Raw genomic sequence first — 22,692 nt, 5'->3', positions numbered from 1 at the left:
TGCGTACCTTTGTAGAAACTAAATAATTATTTTGAATTTTAGAACGCCCCATGTCATCCGCCAGATGCGTCCAGTGTTCAACCAACATTTTATTAACCCTGCTGCTCTCACTTTACCAAAGTTGTGTTGAGAAATATGTCTGAAGAGACAAAGACTATTGTGCAACGAGCAGCCCTATTTATATTTGAATAATATATATATATATATATATATATATATATATATATATATATATATATATATATATATATATATATATATATATATATAAGATTGGGAAAATCTTCAGATTATCATGCATCGATCCCAAGCCTAATAATCGATATATCTATATTTTATATTATTGTCTAGTGAATACCGTTTCTAGAACAGCATTTCTGGTCGACAGTAGAGCAAGGGCAAAACATGGTTTCATTTTGGTCAAAAGGAATTACTTATGTTTTTTTTTTCTTTGTCATATCATTCAAATCGCAACTGCAACATTTTTCAAAATAATCAAAATCTTTTTGTCCAAATCATTCAGCCCCACCCTGCTGAATGCATTATGCGTGTGATCCATTTAGATTCTAATACCAAATATATAAAATAATTCAAACAACAATCAAAATATTGGTACTTTGCATAATTGTAATGATTCCAAACATTGACCAAAGGTTATTGCAATGTAATACTACATTGTTTTTCCCCCATCTACCCCTATTAATCATACACAACACCTTTATATTCCTTGCTTAAAAAAAGGTACTATTTCTCTCTCACACACAGATCCTCTCTTTAATATACACACAATGATTTACTCCTGAGTTGATATACATTTACTTGTGCAACGCTGATATAAAACCACTCATGATACAAAACCATGCTGCATTACTTCAAAGACTACACAGGATGAATTTCCACTGTTGTCACTTTATAACAGCTGCCTGTTTTTTCCAATTATGAGGCCCAAAGACCTCCTTAAGCAACATTCCATCATCCATGTAATTTTATTAAATTCATTTTGGAGATTAAATATTTCTATTGTATGTACATTGTTATGGTGATGGATTTTTTTTGTTATAAAAGCATTATGGTATTACTCAACAGATAATAATTACGCTGTCACGACTGCATAGTGACTATGGCCCAAAACATGGCCAAAAGATCCACCAATTTCATTCGCAGAAAATATTTAGGGCCTTTCAATCAACACAGCAGAATGTACCAAGACAATTACACTGTGTCGATGAGCTACTGCTTTGCAGCTTACCACCAAGACAGAAAACAAAGAGCTTTAACCTGTCTGTAATCTCCAGTGTGCGAAATAGGGATGGATGCATTACAAAAGATAATAAAGTAAGCTTAATGGGTAAAAAACATTTAGCAGGAACTATACCATATAACTTGATAATAAAAGTAACTTATTTAAAAAAAAATAACAAAAAAGAGAGGGTCAACAATAGATAGAGAGAGATGTCTATTCAGTTCATTAAAATAAACTGCCTCTGGTTTGCTCCAGTGATTCATACACAGGCACAGGAGTAAGTGAAATGCTTTTGTTCTCTCTTTTCTTTGTGGTGTCATTATGCAGCTATTTCCTCACACAGAAACACCAGCAACGGAATACATTCAAAGAGACTGACGCATCCCACACACACTTACAGATCATCCACATCACTTTCCGTTTCACTGTCAGGCCTCTCTCTCTCTGCATCCTTCTCTCTCTCCGGGGGCAGTTCATCAGCGGAGGGAGTGGGGCGTGAGGAAGGGTTAGGTGCTCCCTCTATAAAATCCTTCAGCACTGACCCGCTCTGAGACTCTAAAAGAGAAAGATGGGTCACTCATTAAAGCAACTTTAATGAATCCCCCACAATCTGGCAACCTCTGAAGTCAATCCTTGGATTGGGTAATAGCAAAATCACAGCAGCTAGAGTTACAGAGCTGAATGTTTACAAACACATTTCAGCTAATTTTGGAATCACACAATACCTTTCTTCAAAGAGGCTGTCTGTGGAAGACTGACATTTTGTTGGCCCTCACCAGGTTGAGCCGATGGATCTGATTGAGTGGGTGCCAGGAAAGGGACCAATGAATGCCAAGGAAACACTGGAACCGATCTGGGCTCTACATTAGTCCACACTACAGAAGAAAATAAGAGCATTCATTCTAGCCAGTATTAACACCATGTTATCAACCATATCAACATCTAAATCAAAGACTGACAAGCCACATACTGTAAATGACTTTATGTATCCAGATGATAAATATCATGCCATAATATTTATTAATGGGATTGTAATAAACAGATGTGTCACAGATGTGTTTATGGTACTGGGATTTAAACATCTCAGTGTCACTCCATATTAACTGAATAATTACTAAGTATACGAAAGTAATCTCATAGACAAATGAAGGAGGGAGAGCAAGGACAGACAAAAAAAATTTAATTTAAACGAAGAGACCAAAACATTTCAGGAAAACAACTAAATGACTGGTCACATATTCAGTCAACGCTATCATGTTAAAATGACTGAATGGTAGAAGAATAAACTGGGCATATTGTTTCATCAAAACAAACAAGATACCACTCGATTAAAACAATCATGAAGAAGGTACGTGGCTGAAATGTTGTCTCTGTGAGTCATATTGCATTTATCGATAATCAATCACTTCAAAATAACTCATGAATATGTTTCTGGCACTATAAAGCCTATTCAAGTTAATATGTTCATACACTTATTTTGTGATTACTTCATAGCCACATTTTAAGAATGTTGTAATAAAGTCGCAACAGAGCACGTTTTCTTTTATAAGACAGGTTAAATAATAATGACTGACCAAACATACTGAGTCCCTGGCGAAGATACTGCGGGTTGTCCGATGAAAACATGGTCGAGGATCCTTGAATACTTTTTTATTTTACAGAAAAATTAACAAGCATGTAAAATGTCCACTAAAAAGAGGTACTGTTTCAAATGTTTATCTGATATCAAATAACGCAAGTTCTTGGGATTAAAATAGAAGTTTCCAACTGATGCTTTTCCCAGACAGATGATGTTAAATCCAGCGATGAAAACAAGCGCCCATAAAACATGCTGTCAACATCCGTCTACAGGAGTTTCTTCATGTTGGTACCAAATGTTCTATCGTGTAATGACACACCGTCGTCCAATACTTTGATATTTAGTTTATGATCACATTCTTCTATTTCCTCAGATTTATTGGCTCAGACACCAGATATCCATGGGGAAAATGATAACAGTGTGCTATCAGGTACCGCTCTGAAAGGAGTCAAGCGACGTTCCACCTCCAGGAACGCGCAGATTAATAACAAATGACGATTTTGGTGTTAAAACACTTTCATGTACATTGGTTGTTGTTATGATTACGTACGCTGCTGTTTGATTATAATGTTGTGGCTCGATTTGCAAGAACAGGTTTCGTTTTATTTGGATGATGTAGTTTTTGTATGATGAAGCCCCCTCCTCCTCGTCTGAGCTTGTTTACATTGACAGTTGGCTGAGGGGACGAAGGGGTTAAGTAGGCCTCGAGGTTATCCTCGGACTCGAGTAGTGCAAAAGTCCGCGACCTGAGCTCACCTCGGCTCAGGGGGATTTGCAAATAAAATGTACAATTAATAATTTAGTTGGCGACAAAAGTATTAATAGCGGGTATAAAGATAAAAGAGCGATACTGGCATCAAAATTTAAAAGTGAAATGCTTAAACCGTGAAAACGCTTTTAGTCGTCGTGAAAATGGGAAGCCCAAATCTGCCAGACTAGCAGGTTAGCATAGTGATTTGCTCGCGTGTAAGAGATGGCGCTATTACAGCCCAGAGCGAGTGTAAATTATTCTTTGGGGTGCGACGCACCACGGAAGCGACTTTATAAACACAAAAGTTAAAAAATACAAATATCAATCAGTCAGGATGACATGCTTTAATAAAAGCCACAAGTAATACACGTCTATCTTTTTTCACGTGGTCACTGGTATTCTTTCTGGCTGTCAGTGCATGACTAGCATATCCAGATTCTGTTCCACATCTGATCCAATGTGATCACTTTTTATACAACGCCTGGTTTCCTCACTAATCTCTGATTAACAAGCGCACAATTACATCCTGCCCAGTGTTCAACCAGTCACCGGACTCATTCTACATCGCCACGTTGGTTGCATGGTTTAGGGGCGGCATTTGGAGATCCGGGCCTGGTTTCAGCAGCACAGTACCAGATGAGTCCGTCCCCTCGGGAACGCCCCTGGTCTCGCATCCGCACCACCGAGCGCTACCACAGAACCTGTGCTCATGTCACGGCTGAAAACTGTTATGGTACTCGGAAAAACACCCAGATTTAACAACAGCTAAAAACTACCAAACCATGGGTCTCGGGTACAAAGACAACCGGGTTAAATACCCAAACAACGTTATCCACATGTGCAATGTTCCACACGAACGATTACTAATTACACTGGTATAACACTGTAGTTGTAATTACGTGAAATGTTGTCCATGAAAAATGACCGTGTCCCCCCACCCTCCCCCCCTAATTTTGTTTTACTATTCGTCCTGTGAATGTGTGCCCGTTTGAAATGGTCTACATTTGCTTGCTATAAATACTACTGTTCCACACAATCCCACTTTAACCATCGCAAGAGACTAAATCTAATATAATAGCAACATTTCATATAATGTCAAAGAAAATGAAACCCATGTTTACTGTACCACCGCATGCTGGGCATCTACTGCTAAACGAAGAAAGCTTCGTTTGTTCTTCTTTCCTTTATTTTACATGACCGACTTTCTTTACGAAGGGCTATTTCGTTATCTATTGCTGTCTGAATCCGGTTTAAAACGTAAAACACTTTCAACTGGTCGGAATTCTAGTTGCAAGTTAAACCAACGCTGCGACTTCTCGTTTTAAATGCCTTCTCCGTCACTCCCTCCCTCGCACACACCCCAGCCTCAATAAGTCTCATCCAAAAGGCTAATCGACCACTGAAGTCCTCGCCTCAGCTCTGACACTATCGTAAAACTGGTCAGAAATTAAATGACCCGTTATGGAGAACAGGGGTAAATACAAAACAGAGAAGAAAAGCTGGACAGAGATGATCCAGCGCTGTGCTACTGTGATGAAATGAAGGGTCTGAACAGTATTAATAGCCCTTAAGGTCCATCGCGGTTCTCCTGCTGTGGGGTCACTGCGTTCCGATCCGGGGCGACCCGCGACGGCTTACGTGCTCCTCCCAGGTCGCACCGTAGTTGTTCGTAGTAAAAAAAAAAAAAGTCGTTGTATCATAACATTATTCAATTGGCCACGACTCTTCTCTCGATTTCTCTAGCTTCGCAAGCTTTTCTTTCTTTCTATTTCCCTCCCTCCTCCTGTTGTGTAGTAGACTGCCCTCTTCTGTTCTATCAGTGTGTCAACCTCGCCCAGCCCGTGACCCGCCTTTTACTCTTCAAATGCTTTCTTCGATTGGTCTTCCACGCAACTATCGTAAGACGATCCGACACGCTGATTGGTGCGAGCGTGCGTTGGAATCACTGATCTATATATAACATATATATTATATATATAGATCAGTGGTTGGAATGTCAGTCATATGCAAATCCGGCTTTGCCTTTCGACTTCCCACTGGCCGCGGCTGAAAAAGTAGCTAATAAATATTTAAATGACTTTACGTGGGTTCTCGTGATATTTGGTTCCACTGTGACGCTGAACCTCCTGCACTCCTTTTACTGAACAAAAAGTACGGCTGGTATCAGCAGGTATTCTAATAATTCCAGGGGTTGTGTTTATAATGGGTTATATTGTTACACACAGGGGATGCATTATAATGATTAGCACATCGATTAAGAGCACAGATAAATAAGACTCAAAGGCACGTGACATGAATCATCACTTGGACAAGCTCCCTCCTTCCAAAACAACAGTTAATATGTAATACCATGTGTCGCCATATTAAAGGAGGGAGCGCCATAAATCCACAGGTAATACACCTATTTTTTTCGCGTTCAATAGTTTTTTGATTCATGCAGATTTAAGTAAATCAATATAAATCAATATTGCAAATGCATAGAGAAAAAAAATAAGAGTGATATTCTAGACAATATGTTGTTTGCAAAATTAAATAAGAGTTTATATTACCATTTTACTAGAGCCAAAAGAAATGATTAGATATTATATGGAAAATATTTACTGTGTATTAAGTTGACCACATATAATTGTTTTACCTACTTTAAGAGGAATATTACATGTATAAAACAGACAGATTTTTTTACTTCAATATAAACATCTTTGTAGTCCTTAGAAAAAAAGAATGTAAAAAAACTGTAATATTGTAAAACTTGGAAAATCTTTACTCTATATTCATTTTTTTCTCTTTTTCTCAAAAATATTCCATACACCCCCTTGTGCCCCAGTGGTCCTGAACTAGTGAGCTGTTATTCAGTTTTAACATGAAATCTTTTCTCTACCCACCAAGACCCCTGTGCTATGATACTGCATCACACACACACACACACACACACACACACACACACACACACACACACGTGTAACTAATGCAAGAAGTAATTTAGAGGAAACTGAACATGTCCATTTCCTCAGCTGTTTCTCACACTAAAGCCACATCATTTGAACTCACGCTGTGAAACAGGAAATAACAAGAAATGTAAACAAATGTCATTACAGATACAATAAACTATGCTGTAGCATTCAACATTTTACTTAACTTTTAATACTTCAGATCACATTATATACTTAAGCCATGAACACCTGCCTGCTATACCACTTCACAGGAGTGAATGTGGGAGTAGGGTTGTGGTCTTCATTGCTTAGTGTGATGAGTAAATAAAGCAAGACATAAATTATATTTACCATGATCGGTACCTTACTTGGAGACATTGCAACTAAAAACATATTACAAAATGAGAGGAGAAAGAACAAAAAGAACACATAAAATAACATTGTGGGGGGTTTTCACCTTGTACTATTTTATCATGCTATTACATTACTTAAGAACAGAGAGTTTTGTTTTGGTTGAATGCAGTAACATAGGTCAGAGATTAAGCTAAGTGACCACTGTTTTTGCCATCATCAGGACATTGACCAGTGAAGTGACTGATAATGATGACGTCATAGACAAAGGTGACAGTTTAAAAGCACTATTATCAGCTGTTATACAACTCTCAGGCAGCATGACAGGAGCATGCTCACAGTGTATACAAGTATTTTTGTGCCCGTGGGTAGGTTTATATGTGTGTGCTGAGCATGAAAGAGTTCAGTGACTGACTTGTTTGTATGGGGCAGAGGGATATTGGCCTTATGCCCAGTATCAGCCAGTCCCCTCACAAACAGTCACGCCACAATGAGGAAGATTTGTGTGAAAGAGATAAAGAGAGAGACAGAGAGAGAGATACATGACTGTAGTAGCACTTGCCACACTAACACAGTGGCCAACGAAACCACAGAATATTTTCATCTCAGTAATAGATGAAACACTTGTCTGAAGATTAGCCTACACATTACATATGGCAGTACTAAACAAACATACACATAAGAGTGGATGAAAATAAACCAGTTGCTGTGGAATGTTTGAGAAAAAAGAGGGACAATGGGTGGGAAGGGGAAACCTTGCAATTCAGGCAAATAAAAATAGAACAGGAGTCATTCTATGAAGAGGAGGGGAGGAGGGAGTTGTGAAAATGGCCTCGCTCAATTTATGTGTGAAGATGTTTATAAAATTATAGAGAAAGAAAGAGACAAGAATCTCCTAAAAGATTGAGAAAGAAAGACAGATTCTTTGAGCACACGCATTTACCCACCCTCGGATGATGTACTGAAATACACACAAATCATACTGAAGTAAGAATGTGTCAATAGACAAGTTTCCTCTATCTAACACAATGTCATGGCAAAGGGAGGGGCTAATCTCTCTCTCAGCCATTGAGCTTGCACTGAGCTCCTGGCATCAGCCAATCAGGTCACACTGAATACCTTCAGCTCAGACTATGATTATTTTATCAACGTTTTAACTCTTTCTTGGCTGATTCATTTAAAATGACTTAAAGCAAAATATAACCATATGCATCACCTTCAACTTTAGTAAAAAGACAATCAGGATACAGCTTAATCTACACAAATTAAGAGTTCTCAGAATCATTCAAATATTGTATAAGTTAATCAGCTGTGAGTGTCTGTTTTATCATGTAGAAATGGGTAAAGCTAGGTATGATTAAGGGTTAACACTGTAAGCCCCATTCTCCAAAACAATTTGTTTTTAGTCCTGTCGAATCATTGTTTTTTTTTAAATTAAAACACAATCTCAAAAAGCCCACTCCCTGTTGCCATGGCAACATCTTTACTGGGTACTGTTACTCATGCCACTTTGGTGACCACTGACCAGGGTACCATCTCCACACACACACACACACACACACACAACACACGGTGCCCTTCTGTATGATATTTATATCACTGCTGCCATCTGCCAGCACCAGTATTTTAGCTGCTTTCCAAAGGACATATGGAGGAGAAGAGCAAAGAAGTATGGCAGCTTACCAACAATCCATCAAGTCTACAGCTTTTTCTAGCTCTATTTATTCAACTCCACTCACCAATAGCATTTATGCTGCTGCTAGACAGAATCTGGTGAATTTGGTGCAGGTGCATGACATGCACCATAAATACATTTTTTTTTTAGAAATGCTCTCCTGTGCTTGTAATGCACTCTCTTTACACATGAGGGCAGCACTATCCTATAAAAAAGTCGACTGCAAAGCTTTGCCAGACACAGACTTGAGTGGGGGAGAGATTAACGCTGGAGATGGGGGCTCTTCTGTGAATGTATGTGCATGTGTCTTCAGATCCTGTGATCTCCGCTGAGATTTAACATTGAAATCAAGCATTTAATGAACACTAACATGAACCTAAAAATGTCAAATAAAAGAAAAATGGGACACAAATATAAAAATACGAAAAGTATATCATAACATGCTGTCTATCTGTGCTATCTTTTAAATGTGTTTGTGTTCTCATGGTGAAATCCCTCTAATGGGTGGCATCCCTGGGAACACTATGATCAGAGACAGAACACTTCTGCACTGCACCAGAGAGTGAGAGAAAGACAGAGAGAGAGAAATAAAGGTGAGGGAAAAAAGTAAAGGCTGACACAGATAAGAAGGTAAAAGAGAAAAATATAAAGAGTTAAAATAACATTAAGAGAACATCAAGGGTGAAAGGAGAGACATGATTCTTGCATAGTCACACAACAGATTACGTTTCAAAACTCTGCACATATGAACAAGGAAGAGATCATGTCCTATGCTCTTTCAAGGCAGAGACCTACCATAAAGGCTGCATCAAATATAAAAAGTCAACTTACAGTTTACAGTACATAATAATAAGAAAATAAATGGTAAATGACAGTTGAACATGAAATTCCAGAGTTCAATGATTAGTGCATCAATACAATATAGATAATATAGAAGATAATTTCTCTCTCTAAAATATAGGTATTATTTCTATTATATTCACACTTTAACTTGGAGCACATTTCATTTTACCTTGAGAACACAGTACAATATATTGGAATATTTCTTCTTTCCAAAGCCTGTTTAATTGGTTTATTTTATTAATTTATTCAAAAATATTTTCAACCTGACATTATAATCACTCTTCTATTCAAACATGTGCCTTATATATAATTATTACTCTCAGCATCATCCTGATGAGAACATTTTTATCCATTGCACAATTCAAGAATTGAATCTGGTTTACTTGTGTTTTTTTCCTGTGTCATGACAACTGGTTCACAAATCAGAATAAAAACTCTCTGCAAGCCCTCATGACCAATTAGTCAAAATGTCTTTTAGGTGTCCATTATGCTAATGTACTTTATAATATGGGAGTACAACAACAATAACATACAGCTATGCTGCACAAAATATGTAAATAAAGGCACAAATCCAGACTACAAAAACATTCTTGGCCGACTCTTACAATTTAGAGCTTTTATTTTTCTGCAGGTTTACAATTTATTTTTTGACTATGTGTGTCTGCCTCTCTTTGTTATTGTCCATTTCTGCTTTTTTATGAGCTTGCGAGTCAAAGCAGGCCCACAAGTTTAGTGCCTACATTTTTTACAAAGGCCTTCTTGACATTTCTAACACACGAACACATGCATGCATGCACACACACACCCCCTCTCCCTCTATCACGCAGTATATTAGGGCTGTAACTACGGATTATTTTGATAATCTTTTAATCTAACAATTATTAGAATGACTATTCAGCGATTGTTGCAACGACCAATTATTAACTGATTATTCAGCTTGTGCCTGACTTGTAAAAGTTTGTATTAAATGTGCTAACTAACATTAAAGAGGACAAATTCATCTTTTAAAATTATCTCTAAATGAGATTCAATAAATTAAAAGTGGGAAAATACTTTTTTATTAAGTTTAATTCAGTAAATAAATTCACTGCAAAAAATCCTCTTGTTATTAAGTTATTTTGTCTTGTTTTCCAATTAAAATGGTCTAAAAAATACTTAAAACAAGAAACATTTACTTGAGAAGAAATAAATAAGGGTATATAAGTGTATTTATTTCACTTGGTTATAATTCTGCAAGTGCAGTAAAGACAAACACAGGTCTAAATATCTTATATGCTGCTTCTCAGGTGAATATATCTTTTTTAAAGGATTTTTAGATATTTTAATATAATTGTATTTGTAATATTATATTTAACATTAATTTAGATATTAATATTGGAAAGCAAGCAAAAATAAATCAAAAACCTATTTTGTTGCAGTGTATAATGGGTGAAGACAACCCTCTCTCACCTCTCTGTTCACTTCAATCCATCTTTAACTACCAAAAAAAACAAACTCTCTTATTAATAAAGCTGCGTATTGCCAATTTTCTTGATTTTCATGATAAGAAATGCACAGTGAAATATATTATGATTCAATTAGTCATGAGCCATCACGTTATAATCTAGCTGTATTAAGCGTGTGCGCTCGGGAGATGAGCGTCCCCGCAACAGTGTGTGCATCATCCAGCTGCAGTTTAAATCTCTCCCCTCTTAGATCGGGACATTCGCGCAACTCATAGAAGAGGCACTGACCGCACAGAGAAATGCTAGTTTCGGAGTTTGTAGTTATTTACATGACTTGCTTCTATATTATTTGAACTTTATTAAAGTTATAACACATTAAATATAAATTCATTAAAGATTGACGAAAGTTTTGCTTCAGTGGAGCAGCAGCTCTACTTATTTTTTAACAACGACTGTGCTTCTGTATTTACTTATTTGGTATTTTTGTATAATTCCCTTATAATTTTAAAATATCTACATCACCTGAAGTGGTTTTTAGAGAGCATCTGGACTGTGATCTGTGCAATTCTTCCTCTCCTCAATCAAGCGCGAGCTGCAGTGCTATTCTCGCGCATCATCATTAGAGTTTAATGTGATCTCATGTTACGTTAAATGAGATCAAACAACTATTCTACAAAATATTATTTTTGTTGACAATTTTTAATTTTACAATACATACACTCTTGATCACAGATAATAAGCTACCACCACACACACAATTGAATACATTCATAAATACTCAATGAATAGACACAAAAATCACACTAGCATACAAGCCACACAACTAATACCCAATATGTCTAAATGATGTCAACACAAAAACTTAAAACAAGGAAAATACAACCTTCATGAAATGTCTTCTATACATTTAGACACACATAAACACATAAATATTAATACATACAAATAAAAACATACCTAAAATAACTGTGGCTTTAAACACTCACAAAAAGTATGGGTCCTGTATGGGAAGTAATACAAATTAAGAAGGTTGTGTGTGCTCACTTAACATTCTCTTCTTCCTTATAAACAACACATAAGACATAATCGTAACGAATTCATAAAACCTTCAATTCACTATTCTGTCACTGTAACTCACTTTCCTCAAATTTAACATGCTATGAACATGTTTTGAACGTACTAAAAACAGCACCGCAAGCACAACAACCAGCAAGTATAACTGACCTGAAAATTATAGCAGCTGATAATAACAACCACTTTGCAAAACCCAAGAACAAACAGAATGGCTTTAGCTGGTTTTAATGCCAAAGCATTTATTCCAGAAAGAAAAATGGATGCCATAGTTCTGAGCTGAATTATAAGATTCTATCATTTGCAATATTAGTAAAGAAATACAGCCTCTTACAATAGTTTTCAGACCCTTAACCAAAAATCTCATTTTGGAAATATTTAGTTCTACATGATATTTTTATTCTCAAGCACTTAAACCAAAAATAGCTATATTGATAGAATAGAAAAATATTTCATAGTAATAAAATATATTCTTAACTAAAATAGAAAAAAGGAACATTTGGTCTTTGTGATGCAGAAATGTTTTTCCTAGTGAGGACCTACACTAAAATAAGGTAACATCTAAAGTAATTGGTTTTATTCAAGTCAAAAATATAATTTAACATCACTGACTCAAGCTAAATACATAAAGTTACATCAAACTAATTTTAAGGGCTCCTTAAAATGACAGTTGTAGGTTACCATCTTTAACCTTGCTCTGACCCAGCTTAGCTGGGATATGCGAAAAAAAATTTCACTGTATATGTGCAAATGTATAATGTATGACAAAAGAAAGGCTTATTCTTTACAGTGTCTTGGTCTATCTGTAAATTATTAAAATAACTACTATATTTTTCTGGTTAAACCCCCATAGAGATCACTATGAAATGTGTGAATCTGAAGGGCAGCAGTGAAAAGAAATACTAAAGAGCATTTAAAAGTTAGAGAAAGGGTAAAAACAGTGTACAAGTGACTGGATGTCCCTGTGGGTACTGTGGGTTGAACTCTCAGAAATATAACCCACAGTAATTCACAGAAAGTTAAATCAAACTATCCAGACACTGCCTAGGCTGTACCTAAAAAGGAGACTTGTGAGAGAAGCCACAGGGAGGTCAACAATCACTTCTAAACAAGCTACAGAATTCAGAAGCTGTGAACTGGTCGACCATATCAAGATCTCTGCATAGCAATGGCCTGCATGTAAGGGTTACACAGAACAAATATTTTAACCACATCTCGGAAAAAAACACCTCACAAGGAAACAGTTTTGTGGTCAGATGAGACCAAGTTACAGACTTTAAGCCAGAATTCAACAAACATGTGACAAAAATCTATGGCCCATACCTCAAAATGTATTAGTCTTGTTGATGATTTGTACTCACTATTGCTCATCCTTTAACAAAGTCTCATTAATATACATTTAACAATCCAAGTCTGATATTTGTCTTACAGTCTTCAAAACCCATTTTCTAAATAACATGTTATCTGTGTTGAGATTTTGTGGTGAGTGGACAAAAATTTAGAAAATATAAATGTATCCTTGCTCTCTCTGAAATGTCTCTATTTGTCTCCAAATTATATTGTATTTGAACATTGGTGTTTGCATTAAATAAGTGTGTGTGTGTGTGTGTGTGTGTGTGTGTGTATGTATATATATATATATATATATATATATATATATATATATATATATATATATATATAAATAAATAAATAATTTATTTAAATTTTTTCTTACCAGTTCCAGGTCGTCCCATGATGATGTCTTTGCATGGGACAGGATGCAGGGTCTCTGTGGGAAGTATGAGCGGTAACAGGGCAGTGGGAGCAGGATGACAAGGGACAGGTTGCTGCAGTGTTACCGGACCACTCTTATCCTGTCCCCCTCCACAACCTGCTCCGATAAGACCAGGCCCTGAGGCAGGGCTAGGCACTGATATGCAAGCCAAGGTAGCATTGGATTGCATGGGTAGACCTGCAGGGTTTGGAATGGAAGAGGTAGTAGACACTAAAACAAGAGTTGAAGTGGGGTTCTGCAGTAAGACAGATCCATTGGTGGAAGCAGCGTTAATTGGCACTGGAACCTGTAGTCCTGTCTCTGACTGCACACAAGTTTGACTGTTTTCTGTGGAACTGGTCCTGTCCACCTCTGCAATTCTAGCCAGTGGTAGTTCTGTAAATTTTATTAGAGGAACCTCAGGATTTCTCACTATTACTGGAGAGTCTCTCAAAGGCTGCTGGTAGACTGCACACTGTGAACTTGACTCAAAGCAAAGGGGAGAAGCGGATGGGGAAGAGGCAGTGGATGAAGGCAGTCTATGGGTGTGTGTGGCCATGGTGGACTGAGGAGAAATAATGCAGACGGATGTTACGAGAGAAGGGTCACGACTGCTTTGATCCTGATCAGGTTTGGCATATTCCTGTGAAAGTGGAGTTGGGGGAGGTAGGGCATCCATCCTGCGCTTGCCTGGGCTCATAGGTACAGTAAAGGTTAAACTGGTGTGGAAGGATGGCACAATACCAGACAAGTGTCTGTCCTTCTCCCTGTCTGTGCCTCCTGTTGCATGTTTTGGGGCACCATTGTTGGTACCACTAGGATGTCTGTGGCGGCGAGGAGGAAGGACTGGAGAGGCAGTAATAGGGCTAAAGTTGGCAGGTCGAAAGCCAAAAAGTGGTGAAGGAGATGGAGAAGGTGTAGGTGAGAATGGAGACTGATTCGAGATTGGTGAGAATGAGGGTGTTACAGACCTTGAGCTGCCCAGGGATACCAGCATATTTGCAGCCTCGCATTCTTCAACGTCAAAGCGAGAGAAATCTTGATGAAGCAGTGATGGCAAGCTAAGTCGTGGTCGAGAGTCAGTACCTCGGCTGCTTGTCTCACTACTGTCCCGAGAAGTCTCATCCCAATCAAATTCACTACTAGCATGACCCCGTAGATCTGAAGGGGTCACGGTTCCTGAGCTGCTCCCTCCACCTCCTCCACTCCCTCTTTCTCCCAGTGCTCCCTCCATTTCTTTGGTACGCATGGAGAGGTGGCGAGAACAGTAGCCACGACGCTGGGACTCTTTCATACAGCCTTCCCGTGAGCACAAGCGCCGCCACTGCTTTCCATTGAACTTCTTTCGGATTCCATTAGGTGTACAAACCACATCGCCTTTCTTGTATTTCTGTTGAGCAGTTGACAAAGGTGTTCTTGTTCGTGAGGAAGAAGCAGAAGAAGAGGCAGAACTCCCTGGAATTGGGGTGGAGGCCTGTGAAGGTGTAGGCGTTTTTTCCAGAGGCGTTAGAGAACCTCTAGAGCTAGGTGAAGGAGGCACAGAGGGTGGCATAGGGAGAGAGATCCCTCCATTAGACCCTAAAATTCCAGGTGAAGGGGTTGGCTGGGGACTTCCTAAAGATGTCCCAGAGATGCCTCGCAGCGCTGTAATGGGACTTGGATACTCAGGAGGTTTGGAAAGAATTTGTCTGTGCTGATTAGGCCCACCTGCTTTTAGTCCCCCTGAGACTAAGGTTGCTCCGACATCTCTGAGTGGTGCCATGTTGAGCCGCAAAACCTCCATGTCTACCTCTGAGGTCTGCAATTGCTTTCGCTCATGCTCTCTTTTTCTAACTATTTCCCTATTCACAGTTCCGTCTACCTCTCTCATAGCTGCTAAACTTAACATATTGTTTGCTACCATCACAACTGCTGGTGAATTGGAAGATGATGGATGTGTGCTTCTAGAGTGAAGAGATGGAAATCTACAGTTCTCCCTGGAAGAATTTGTAGCTTCCAAATCCATTCCCTCACTTAACTGACATAGTTCTCTATCCACTTCCATCTCCTCCCTGTGCTCTCTCTCCTCTTGTTTTTTCTCTCTCATAACCCCATCCCATGGTGGAACAAGGAGGCGCAAGTTTTGGTGGGCAACCCATACTGTCTGAGTATTTGATGTCTCTTGTGCCTCCTCATTGTTGTCCCTCTCCTTCTCTTGCTCCAGCTCCTCCTGCAAAAGCACCATGTAGGGGCATGCAACAGCTGAATGGGAGTCCACCTGAGCCACCATACCTTCTCTGTACCACTCTTTACCTTTATCTTCTCCATAAGGCACACAAACACGTGTACCAACCTCCACAAGTTCATTGCCAGGGGGTGGGGTGTCTAAAATTAGGTCAATGGGTTGGTGTGGGTGACTTACTAACATATTAAATGGATATGAGAGCAGCGTCCTCTCCCCGTTAATCTGCAACTCTACATTTAGCTGCTCTCTACTAGACCCACGCACCACACCCAAAATAAATACACATTCCCTGATTAGCTTCTTGCCTTCAATTACATTAGTTCTTGGTTGTCTACGTGCTAGCACCCTTTGGTTTTTCAGTCCTTTAGCAAGTGCGTCTGCTATTTCTGCAGAGCCTCCCTGCTCAATTTGTGTGTGATTATTGGACAGGAGGGCAGGCAGGGTTGAATTGTTGGGCAGCAGTTTTCTTGACACCCTTACATGGTTTCCCGAATTTAACTGCACTCCAGAAGGCTCAAGCACCTCCAGATCCACTGAGTGTTCACTGGCTGTGTCTGTGGATGATGAGCGCACAGAATTTGGGGCTTTCTCCCCATATCCATCTGCTTCCACTGTTTTCACCACCTCTTCTCTTTCATGGGGTTCCTCGCTTTTCAACATATTACATAAAGTTCCATCTTCTTTTGGAGATTGTGTGCTTGCTATTTTGCCCATTTCTTTACTACTATTCACATCAATATCCAGATCAGAAATATCTGCTTTAACAAAATAATTTCTGAGCACAGGAGTGGTGTTCTGAGAAATGGAGTTGTGTGGAGAACTTAGATGGTTACTATAAAGAGTGAGTGGGGCTACAGGGGTTGAACTGAATGGAGAGGTACTGGAAGCTTGATGTTCATACATATATTTCTTCTTTGGCACCCTGGCTTTAAAAGTGGCAGTCTTTCGACTGGAGGGTGTGGTGGAAGTGTGGTTTCCACTGAAAGAGTTGTTTTTATTTAAACTGTTGGCTGTAGTAATAATGTTTTGTGTATTGCCAGCAGTGCTGTTTGCATTTTGGTTGCTACCTTTACTGTTTGTGCAAGTGATGTTTTGTCTGTTTGTGATACAAATGTCTGTGCTATTACTATGTGAATTTTCATGTGCATTGCTCTTGATCAAGTCTGTATTATCTGTTAAATTGGTTGTGTTAATATTCCTGGGGCTTTTTGTCTTATTCACTATGTTCACCTCAGATTTTGATGTTTCCACTGTCCTTTCTCTTATATGCTCTCTTAACCCCTCCCTGTTTGGGATGTTGCTGTTCTTGATTTGCTTGTCCTGAGAGCTGTCTGCTTTGGATAAAGTGTGTTTCTGGGGTGAAGGTACAGGGGGTGTTGTTCGTGAATTTCCATCAAGCTTGCCCCCTCGTTTTCTTGCTCCTTTTGCTCTTGTGGATAAAGGAGAGCGTCCTCTTTGTTTCTTTGGTGGCCTCATCTTCTTTTATTTTTGCAACTTTAAAATTTTCCTTTTCCCCTTTTTGTCTTCTTTCTTGTCTATCATTTAATGTGCACTTTTGAGATTGTTTTGGTTCTGCTTCCCTTCACAACAACCTATAACAAAAAGGAAATGAATCAGTGAGAGACAATACCGTATATTGAGATATAGACACATTTCCAGCTGCTATCAGAATGCGGTAATTTCAGATTGATTTAATGTAATTAAATATAAAAATGGCTACTTTTTAGAAAGCAAACCTTAAGCATGCTACAGTGTAAAAAATTCAACCCACTAAAATAAAAATATGTTTAATTGCTGCCTTACTGTGAATTTTAAATTAAAATCAAAGTGGTGCCAAAGGTACAATCTACAGTGACAAGTTCATTATTCTATTTTGACTGAAAACAGTGATAGTACTCATTATATTTAATACAAAGTGGGAAGTGGTTAATTTATCCTCTTGTGCTTTTTTTTTTTTTTTTTTTTTGCCATTTTGTTCTTCCGGTTTAATAAGTTGAAGTAATGCCACAAAATCTGAGATATACTCTATGCAAAACATGATTAGTTAGATAGTATGTGTGTACATCATTAGATTATGTGCATTTCTCCACATTATTCATGAGAAGGAACGCTTCCCTCAAATCAGTGAGTTGCCTTACACCTTGTCTTAACCAGACGTGACGTGATGCCACAACACGCAATAAAAGGTATCTTTTCCTTGTTAATCAAAATTATTGTCCTAACCAACCACAACGAGCAACAGGGCATTCAACAAAAGGGTCTAAAATCCATCTCATAACAGTATATTAAAGCCAGCATCTCACAAGTCAGTTCAGAACAACTTGATTTTGGCCAAGGGTGTCACACACCTACCAAATGTTCTGCTTGTGGTCTCACTCTCTTCAGTCAGACCTCTGTCTCACACACACACACACACACACACACACACACACACACACACACACACACACACACACACACACACACACACACACACACAATTCAGAATGAAGGAGACATACCGGCTGGTTCCCTCTGACTTTCTTCACTTCCCTGTCACAAGGAGATCAGTGAAATAACAACACGGTACATGTGAACATACAGTAAACAATGGTAACATACTGAATGTGGATGCGATTCATAAAGTAACTTCGCCCTGTGTATTTTTGTGATTGTGTACTTATACCCTAAGGGGCATGCCATAGAAAGAGTATGTCAAGATTCATGAGAGATTTGCGTTCAATGAACAGACTGTTCCGCATGTTCTGATTTCTAATTTTATTGCCATCTATCATCAATTTAGTTTATGAATACTGCGGTGTCACGGCTTGTGATGACAGACAGATTGCTTGCCGCTGGAATCTTGTCGTGTCACGTCTGGTTAGGACAAGGTCTTATGCATATCACATCACAGCAGAAAATTCTAAATCAATCATGGATATAACAGCGCAAGTTCAACAGCACTAGTGGGAGAGATATAAGAGGGGCTTTTTCACTTAACATAGTGGTGAGATCGAAATCACTATTGCATGAGATTGCATTAAAACAGATAAATCAAAATCACTCACAGACGTGACATCAGTTCCAGCGCAAGTTCAACAGGATTTATGTAACAGATCTGAGTGCGAACTTCTGCAATAAACACAGTGGTGAGCTCAAAATTACTTGTCAGAATGGACTGCAGTCCATAACCAGACCGGAGCAAGTGTATTTCTTGGCCACAGTTCTGCTTCTTGAGCAATCAAAAAAATTAAGCAGCTGTTTGTATAGGTGCACATTTTCTATCACTTCTTTGCACGTTTAATCAAGGACAGGATAACACAATGGCTTTTTCAAAAATAGAAGACAAAGATAAAATGAAAACTCAAAGTCATGTAAACTCTTTTTGGGATGCGAAAGTTTTCAGAATTTAGACTTACAAGGTTTATCGGCGCTCCGTCATCAAGACAACGAATGTGTTTTCTGTATTGGATCCACTTACTTTCATTCTATGTGCCTTACTGAATGTTTTTTAATGGAATATTTCACCCAAAAATAATAATTCTCTTATCTTTTACTCACCCTCATGCCAACTTAAACTCTTATGACATTCTTTCTTCTGCAGAATACAAACAAAAATATTTGAATGGAGATAACATGTTTGTCCATTCAATGCACATGAATTGCGACTAAACTTCCAAGCTACAAAAAGGACCAAAAAAAAAAAAAATCCGTAAGACTCTAGTGGTTTAATCCATGTCTTCTGAAGCTATTCAGTTGAATTTGGGTGAGAGCAGGCCAAAATATATCTCCTTTTTCACTATACTTTAAACCAGGTCTGCTTGGCAATCATGATTTTATGTTCGATTACACTTCCTAGTGTAACGAAGCAGACGAGGAGTGAGGATTTAGACGCAGTTTTAATGGGAAAACAAAAGATGAACAGGGAAACTCGGTGAAAAAACAACAACACAGGGAACAAATAAAACATCCACGATGGGAAAACCAAAATATAAACAAGCGAAACATCCACGAAGGGCACGGGTAGGAACACATTCAAGAACATACATTACATTTAACAACTGACAACGAATGAACAAACAACAGGGCTTACATACACAAAGGATAATGATAAAATGACACACAGGTGATAACAATGAAGTGCTGTTGGCAGTGATGAGGGCAGGGAATTATGGGAAGTGTAGTCCGGGACAGATGACAAGGGAGAAACACAGGGCAGACAACAGGGAATCGTGACACCTATCACCATCTAGAGCTTTCTGCATGCACCAAGACTTTTTACCATATGTGGTTTTTGTTATCCAATCACAACACGTTTTAGACCCTGTTTACACCAGTAGCTACTTAGCACTAACCACTTGTGATCGGATTACCTGAAAAAAAATTTAATAAATGGGATAAACGGGGTCTATGTGTTTCTCCCCTTCCCATTCACACATGAAATGTTACCCAAACATACACACAAAAAACAGACATCTTTAGAACCATACCTGTCATGCTGCAATACACAAACACAAGTGCGACATCAGACTAAGCGTTCATCAAGAAAAAATAAACCACAATCATACTCAAAACATATTTTACACCAGTCCTTATTTATCAACCAGTCCTCATTCATTCTTAAATACAAGCGCACTGTCATATCCACAATTTCTCACTCTCTTTACTATTCCACACTCCCACCAACTCACAAAAATGTGCAAACAGACCCTCCCACACAAGCAAAACATGCACAGGATTTCCCAGTGAGAGATGGCTTTAAAAGGAGAATTGGGGATTTCTTTGAGTCATTCCAAAAGACACCCCACCCTCTGATCCTACTGACCTTTAACAGTTTATTTGCAAAGAAGAAAGGTTAATTCCTCATTATTACAAAGAATTCTAAACGGACAGCAATGTTATTAGGCTTCATTTAAATTTTTATCTTTACATATCATTATTAACAATCCTCTATCCCTGAAATTTCTAATGGTTGTGTTAAACTTCAGAGTGTGACAGCATGTTATTTTAGGATTTGTGTACAGTAAAAACGTTTCATCAGGTTTTAAGTAAATTAAGTAAAAAAGGTTAGGCTAGATCAAATAGAAATGACAATTACAGGTTACCACTTTTTAAAGCATGAAAAACTATTTTAATTGTTTAGATGCTCATATTGCTTAGAACCCAATGAGTCAGCATGAAACCAACTATCAAACAATTGCTAAAATTCATAGTAAACTCCACTATTATCAGTCATTTAGCATTATGATATGTTATAACCATGTAAAAGATGTCAAAAGAATAGCCTAATGTGTAAATAATGATAGTCAAGGAGTCCCACAACTAAACCACAAACTAAAGACACATACTAGTAAAAAGTCAATTTAAAATGACTGTAACTAAGCCTGTAACTAAGTTATACATTATTTGTTATAGGCCTACTACATGATCAGTCTTCTCTTTACTAAAATATGGCAATTTTAACACAAAAGACTGCTTAATAAAAAAAAAAACATTTTAAGGGCAATCTAAAATTATTTTACATAAAAATCAGTTGTGTTTTGCAATCTGTTTACATTACTTTAGCATTTCTATTCAGTTTAGAGACACCCAACCAAGCATAACATTCTGGATATAATAATAATTGGAATTAATATAAGCTTAAAAATCTTTTGTTAAAATAATATGAGGGGTAGACAACATTCATGGTAATAAATATGTTCTTTAAAGGTGAATGCATGACTGGAATATCCCCTGCAATAAAGCTATGATAATCTTTACACAATAAACTCAGAACATGTTTTGCCTTCCTTGTACTTGGTCTATTATATACATATCAAATAAGCAAAGCTGTTGCTTAACTGATATAGAACCAACATAATCCAAATGTTTGCCAAAAATTTGAATCTATTTTAGAATTGTAAATGAAAATGTTTAATTCTTGTTGGCTTATTCACATATCTGTATTTAGGAATTTATAAAATCATTTTGAAACATAAAAGGATTACATAATCTGGCATGAATCTTAAATGTTTAATTGGTAATAAGATGTGTTGGTAAGTTTGCATAAATTCAGAGATCTCTGCTGCTTCTAGAAATTTCAGCTCAGGCAAATGAAAACCCCAAGGATGATGTCACACACACAACCTATAATCTTGGATGAACAATCCACAAAATCACTATTTTGCCAATGATTAACTGCTTTTGAACATGATTAACAATAACTGACAGGAAAATACTCTTGATAATTGCATTTTGCTTTTCAAATTTGCATCACTATATTAAATAAACTAGTACTATTGCAGAACTTCTCCACAAATTAGCCTGTATTTGCAATTTATTCACTGCAGAACATTCAGCTGTCAAGAGCTGGAACAATAATATAAAGTTCCCTTATAAAAGTAATATATGGGGGGGACGACTAGCAGAGTTACTAAAAAAAGGTATCCAATTTTCTTAAATATATTTTAGCCTAAACAAACTAGGTATTACAACATAATCGAATATGAGACCAAATGAATCAGTGATATGAATCTATGCCTAAATAAATGTAGACTGTGACAGGTTAACACATTGTTAAAATAATTATATTATAAATGAGTCTGAATGAATTTATATATAGATAAAATAAATCAGAAATGTCCCAATAGTCAAGCTAAACTAAACACACACACACACACACATTCAGCGGATGCGTGGTACGCTTCCCATGACGGTGACAGCTCTGACTTCTATGGTTGTGACAACAGCTGGTCAAATGAAGTCTCAGCATTTTGGATATTAGCATGATACCAGTATTAAACATCAGCCATATAACAAAATTCCAATCCAAGCACACACTCTGAGCAGATTGTTTTCATCAGAAA

The 22,692-nt window shown here is 37.8% G+C and overlaps 1 protein-coding gene across 3 annotated transcripts in view; it reads right to left on the bottom strand.

Annotated features, from left to right (window-relative positions):
* LOC127655837 (protein capicua homolog) overlaps positions 1 to 22,692 on the bottom strand; it is a 57,259-nt gene that overhangs the window by 32,047 nt on the left and 2,520 nt on the right. For 2 of the 3 annotated variants that reach the window (XM_052143836.1, XM_052143837.1), the window contains exons 2-4: positions 13,606 to 17,460; positions 1,969 to 2,118; positions 1,642 to 1,798 (exon numbers count right to left, since the gene is read on the bottom strand). In XM_052143836.1, coding sequence (XP_051999796.1) covers positions 1,642 to 1,798; positions 1,969 to 2,118; positions 13,606 to 17,344 — 4,046 coding nt within the window. In that variant the 5' untranslated portion in view covers positions 17,345 to 17,460. The remainder of the gene's footprint in view (positions 1 to 1,641; positions 1,799 to 1,968; positions 2,119 to 13,605; positions 17,461 to 22,692) is intronic. The other variant, XM_052143838.1, reaches the window with a different exon arrangement.

Source organism: Xyrauchen texanus, chromosome 15 (genome assembly GCF_025860055.1).
Source record: "Xyrauchen texanus isolate HMW12.3.18 chromosome 15, RBS_HiC_50CHRs, whole genome shotgun sequence".
Taxonomy (NCBI): domain Eukaryota; kingdom Metazoa; phylum Chordata; class Actinopteri; order Cypriniformes; family Catostomidae; genus Xyrauchen; species Xyrauchen texanus.
Note: the sequence above shows the minus strand (reverse complement) of the source record. Positions and strands in the feature narration are given on the sequence as shown.